The sequence below is a fragment of the Dendronephthya gigantea genome, unplaced genomic scaffold, assembly GCF_004324835.1.
Source record: "Dendronephthya gigantea isolate DGI-Jeju-01 unplaced genomic scaffold, DenGig_1.0 000005F, whole genome shotgun sequence".
Lineage (NCBI taxonomy): Eukaryota > Metazoa > Cnidaria > Anthozoa > Malacalcyonacea > Nephtheidae > Dendronephthya > Dendronephthya gigantea.
In genome coordinates, this window is record NW_021163015.1 from 419,515 (window position 1) to 425,292 (window position 5,778).

The following is a 5,778-nucleotide window of genomic DNA, read 5'->3' on the forward strand; positions in this document are numbered from 1 at the left end:
GAATATTTCCCTGAATCCCCTTCACTCCAGGTCTATAAATGATAAATATTCACACACTTCGAAGCGTGCGTATGTCCGTTTCCTGTCGGAAGAACTGAAATTTTTTCATCCAAATTTTTTTATCCAATTTGATTGTGAAAATTGAAATTTGATAATTTGCCAACCTAAAATTTGTTATCGAAAAAGCCCGCATATAATCAGATTTGCGAAGATATTGTTTTGAATAAAAATAATGAAACACCAAAGTTACATCATGCTGCTGACTCCATCAACCATAGTGTATTTACGTAAAAATTAAAGCCCGTTCAGACGCGTCATTTTGATGTATATCCAGTTCACATCTGCACGTCAGGCTTCCTCGATTTACACCAGATGTATTTTTTATCGTGTTTCTCGTTCTCGTTTCTCGCCATCAGCCAAAACTCGTAGTCGTTGGGCTTTTGAGTGCCAAAAAACTCGTACTCAGAAGCTCGGCGACTACGAGTTTTGGCTGATGGCGTAAGCAAACAACGCGCGAGAATGACGAATCTCGTACTCGTAGTCGTACTAGTCACTGCTAAAGCTCCCTAATATGAACATGCTGTCACCCTTTTAATTTCTAAATATTATAGCTGAGTGTTTCTAACACGCAATCATGTCATTTCCATTAACAACAAGACGTCGACTCGACTTCGTAGCGCCAACTTTGGGTCGTTAACGGTGAGGCTTCTATGTCTGAAATCTGGAGCTTTGTAGAATATATATTCGAATCGTCAAAATTACTTTTGGACGCCAATGGCAACGGAGTAATTAAACGTGTCAACTTCGACAATGGGCTTAATTATTTTACAAATTTTCGACAGAAGTATTTCCATAGACACGTGGTACGAACAGTAGGATGTGACGTTTCAACCAGATGAAGGTATTAGTGACATAAGCGAGTACCACGTGACGTAGGAAAAAGTTGAACACGACCAACCGAGCCGAAATTTTAATCTCGTGTCTATTAAACCATGATAAAATCAAAGACGAATAATCTCAGCCAAAAGGGAATCCGAGCATATTTTGTGGACTTAAGCACCGTTTACAATTATACGTGCTTTGACTGAATTGTAAAAACGGCTTAAGATGCATTACTTTTTGTGTTTCTCGAATGCTGTTATAACTGTTTCAGTAACAAAAATAGGTATTTTTCCCTTTTTAAATGAAGCTTATCAGTAACTTTTGTTTTCAGCTCTGACAAAAAAAAGGTCAAAAGGATTTTCATATCAGACTTTCTTCTCTTCCTTGCTGATTTAGACAATATTTAGACCATGCGTAAAAAATGATACAAGTCTTATAGCTCTTGAGTTTCAGTTCAATATTTAGATCAGTTTCTCTCAATTCGGGGGAAAGACAACATGGCTGAAGAGTATTAAGTTTATCCCCGCGATATATGCAGTTTTGCTTGCGGTGTAGTAAGTTTACACCTTCTTAATATTAATTTCATGCTTGCGGAGTGCAGGATATCCCTCCGTGCACTCCATAGAATTCCTTAACACTTTAAAGACCTCCATGTGCTATAGATCTCCATATATCCCTATAGGTCTCCATAGATATCCGTATATGCATCCATAGGCCTCCATAAACAATCTATAGGATCTCCTCAAAAGATCTCATTAAGGCCTCATTAAGCCCGTTTTTCACTAGCGCTATAATTTACGCGCGAAGAGACATTTTACTCTGTCAACTGCAACCATCTGAAACAAGTTATTATATAATATTGACAAAAGAATAAAGTCGCTTCGCGCGAAAAATATCACAAGTTGAAAACCGTCTTAACACTTCATGGCCGGGGCTATTTCAGATATGGTAGAGCACCTCGTTACCAGGCCTCCACTAAGCGCTAACACTTTTATAAAGGACAAAGAGACTGGAAAAATACACTAGTGGAGTATTGAGTATTTATTATAGAGATCTTAGCTCAAAGCATTCGTAACTAAGAAAACAAATCGTATCTCAAACCGCTAAACAAATTGCTTTAATTAAACATTGACAAACCGACGAAATATATGCTAGAAATTATTCGGTGTCGTCCAATACGTTGCTCACTCGGCCCAGTTTTCACTTATCTTCCGGTCTGGTGCGTATTGGGCAGCCAATAAAAGAGACTGTATGTTGAGCGTGTTACAGTTGATGATGCAGCTATGATTACGTTTTCCACATACATTTTTGGTAAAATTAATCAAAAAGAGAATGCGTGTAATTATTCCCTGCTATGCATATCTTTCATTTGAAAAAGTACCAACAGATTCGACTTAAAATTCTCTTTAAAGATCAAACGAAATGTGTGATTCACAAATAGATCATATTTTTTTCAAATCATCCAGTGGATAGTGAAATCCAGCATTTGTAAACCCAGCAGCAAACTTATAAAGTAACATATCTTGAGGGGCTGGTATGCTAAATGTATTAGACGGAGTGTCAAAATTCAAATTTATGATTTTTAATTAATTATTTCTACATGATGACATAATTTTACAGCGAGAAGAAAAAATGAATGTTTGCATTTTAATTAGTTTGCGTGGAGTATCTTAAAACTGGTTGGGACGAATTTTCATCTCCGCCTTTTTCATAGAATACCATGAATTTTTCCAATGGTACCAGTGTATTCCCAATCTAGTACCCTGGGCTTCATGCGCATTCACGTAAAGGCCATTGAGGTTGGAATAAAGACAGTTGTCGTACCACCAAGCTCCTCTTAACGAAGCACAATTGTTATTACCCCAAGCATCATTGTCCCTATCCTTGGTAGTTAACGGCATTTGATTGTGATAAGCAAGGGAATCACCTGCGTCACCTTTTAAGAAATTAATTAGTAATATGTTTCATTTCTTAGTTATGCTTAATTAATGCAGGGAACTATTTATACTCAAATGGAGGGAGACCTTCGCGTGTACTAGTCTGCTGTAAAAAGTCATTCGGGCGTGGCTCTGAGAAGCTTTACTTTAAAAAAGTTTTATGTCGGTGATATTTTATTTCATATTTGATATATTTTATAATAAAATTCGATGTGCCATTATGAATGGATGAAATGCAAATAAGTGCACAAGCCGGCAGCTATTTTGTCTCTAAATTCGGCATGGTAAGGCATGAAAAAACCAAATAGTTAAGCAATTGACGTTTTAAAGTACAAACTGTAAACGCGATAAGCACGCGAAATCGTTCGATTGGAACTTTTTTTGTTTTGGTCCAGAAAATCCAGCTGACCAAAAAATTCAATTTTTTTTGTAAAGATTTTCCTCCAACTACACTACGTTTTAAAATAGGTAATGCTTGGATCATTTGGTTGATGTTTACCAGCTGGTTAATATCAATTTACGAGTTTACCTGAAAAACTGCCGATGTTCAATCTGTATTTGTCTGACTCGTCAGCCACACTAAACGTTCCATATTTAGCGAAAGCCTCAACGTTATCAAAATCCCTCAAATCAACTCTTAAAACATTTTGACCAGATTTCCACAAACGATGTATTTTATCAAGGCCCAACCAGAACTCGCCGTTGAGATCACCAAAGCCTGCTTTATAGTCTGACCATCCAAGGCGGAAATCTTGACTTCCATCTTGTCTTCTTTGAAACACGGTCCAACCACCCCTGTCTGTGCTCATATCACATCTGACTTGAAACGATCCCAAACCATCAGGATCGATGCTGTAAACACCATCTTTTCTCACTCCATGGTTATACAGGTAGGCGCAGCTGGTAGCTAAAAAAAGTTGAAAATGTTATTTTAAACCAGATAAAGACTATAATTAGGCCCCAATATGATGGTAAATTTTTAAACCCTGCTATCATTAACTTTAAATTTTAGCCAATTATTAATATTAGTCAAAAATGTAGCCAAAAATCTAGCCAATAGGTAGATTTTATAGCTGGATAAAGGTTTCGATGTTGCCTCGCTATCTGCAACAACGTATGGGCAATATATCAATAGAATCCGGGCTTGGTTTTGTCATTATATTTTTATCGTTTAACATTATATCACCACACACAATGAGAACATTTCATACTGCGAAAATTAAAGAAAAACAAAAAGAGCGCGAGTATATATGAAATAGCTCTACTTTTTATTTTTGTATATTTTTTAATATACCATGGCTCATACAGCGCGCAGACTTTGAGGTAAATTTCACGAGTAGCGAAAACGCGCCAATTGTTCGCACATCACAGACATTGTTCGCACATGAGAGAAACTTGACGAGCTGGTGGCCATGCGTGGTCGTTGGCTCAGCAAGTTTCGTTAGCGTGCGGCAGGCTTTAAGAATCATACGAATTTTAAAGTATTAAGTGATCGCCTTTTTTATACACTCTTCGTGTTTATAAGGGTTTATGTTTAGGCAGCGATGTAGCAATCTATGTTTTGGCGGCATTTTGATTTCTTCATTGGTTTTAAGTAATTTAGCGTTTTGCTCAGCATGCAAGCACGCCGCAACATCGATAATTGCAGGGGGCATATATTCATATATTCGAGTTCTTAATTATTGATTTCCTTTTTACGGTCTGTGCACTTGAATATATGAATATATGCCACCACAATTATAGATCTTCCGGCGTCCCTGTTAAATGCTCAGTCATAATCAAATGATTTTAATTCACATCTATAATCTTGCAGCATACCTGAGTTGAAAATGTCATTTCTTCGCTTTTCCTGAAATTAAGAAAACACGTTTAGAGACTTTGCGTGAATACTGACGAATCAGCGTGTTATTATTTCGCATCAAATGTGTTATAACAACTAAACTATACTCATTATTACTTATTAATTATTTGCTATACATGCATATATATTCCTCAAATTAAGGGTCATTAAGCAGTCTTTTCTCTGCTCTGGTCAAAGGTTTCACTGTTAATTTTAACTTATTCACTATTTCGTATCAAATGTTGCATAATACGCATGCAACTGCCTACAAGAGGCAAAAACCTAAACTGCTGTTATATTACTTCATGTATTTTGTTTCCATGCCAACTTTTGCATTATTACTAGAGCGGTTTGTTTCAAGTACGTGGTAGCGCAATATTAGTCACTTGGGAATCGTCAAATTTCTTTTCTTTTTTCGCTTTGATCGGATATCTGGAATACATACACATACCCATTCATCATCCAGCATTAGTATCCATTCTTCTTTTTGTGTTACTGCGGTGTGATCTCTCTTTCCAACGATGTTGGTCAGTTGGCAATTCACAACATTCATCTTGTCTCTGTAGTTGTATCCAAAACACTTCATTTCATCCCGGCAGAGTTCGTAACATTCTATCGGAATGATCCCAGATGTTATGGTATGATTCGATATGATTTCATCTTGAGATAACGGCAGACCATCTAAAGTAGGAAACATGGTTAGAGATGAGAGTTTTTAGAGGGATAGAGTTTTTTACACTAGGAACATGATCGTTCATAAGGCAAAAACCTGACGACTCACCTGTGGTAATGCTAGAATAACGGTTGGGAGAACAGTTCTGTGAAATAATACACAGAATTTTAACGATTAGTAAACACAGAGTGAAAACCTTAAACATGATGTCACAACCTCCGATAACAACTGCATGCGCTTCTTTGCCAAAACAAGTGATAAAAACTGCCTGCGTGCTATGACGTAGTTCATAGACAAATTGCTAGTGTGCATGCGTAGATAAAACGCGTAAGTCGAAAGCAGCTATTAATAAATTATATTTTCTAGCATCTCGTTATGTCCTACTTAGGGGTGAAGGGTATCTCTATTACCTAGTAAACATACGGCACACACGAATGGGATACGGC

At 37.0% G+C, this 5,778-nt stretch overlaps 1 protein-coding gene across 1 annotated transcript; it reads right to left on the minus strand.

Moving 5' to 3' along the window:
* Positions 1–2,508: 2,508 nt before the first annotated feature.
* Positions 2,509–5,534, minus strand: LOC114516222 (ryncolin-1-like). The gene is made up of 5 exons (XM_028535642.1): positions 5,441–5,534; positions 5,111–5,340; positions 4,638–4,668; positions 3,349–3,726; positions 2,509–2,818 (listed from the first exon to the last, which is right to left on the minus strand). Exons 2-5 carry the CDS (start codon positions 5,243–5,245, stop codon positions 2,553–2,555), a joined length of 810 nt encoding a protein of 269 aa, XP_028391443.1. The 5' UTR covers positions 5,246–5,340; positions 5,441–5,534; the 3' UTR covers positions 2,509–2,552.
* Positions 5,535–5,778: the final 244 nt, after the last annotated feature.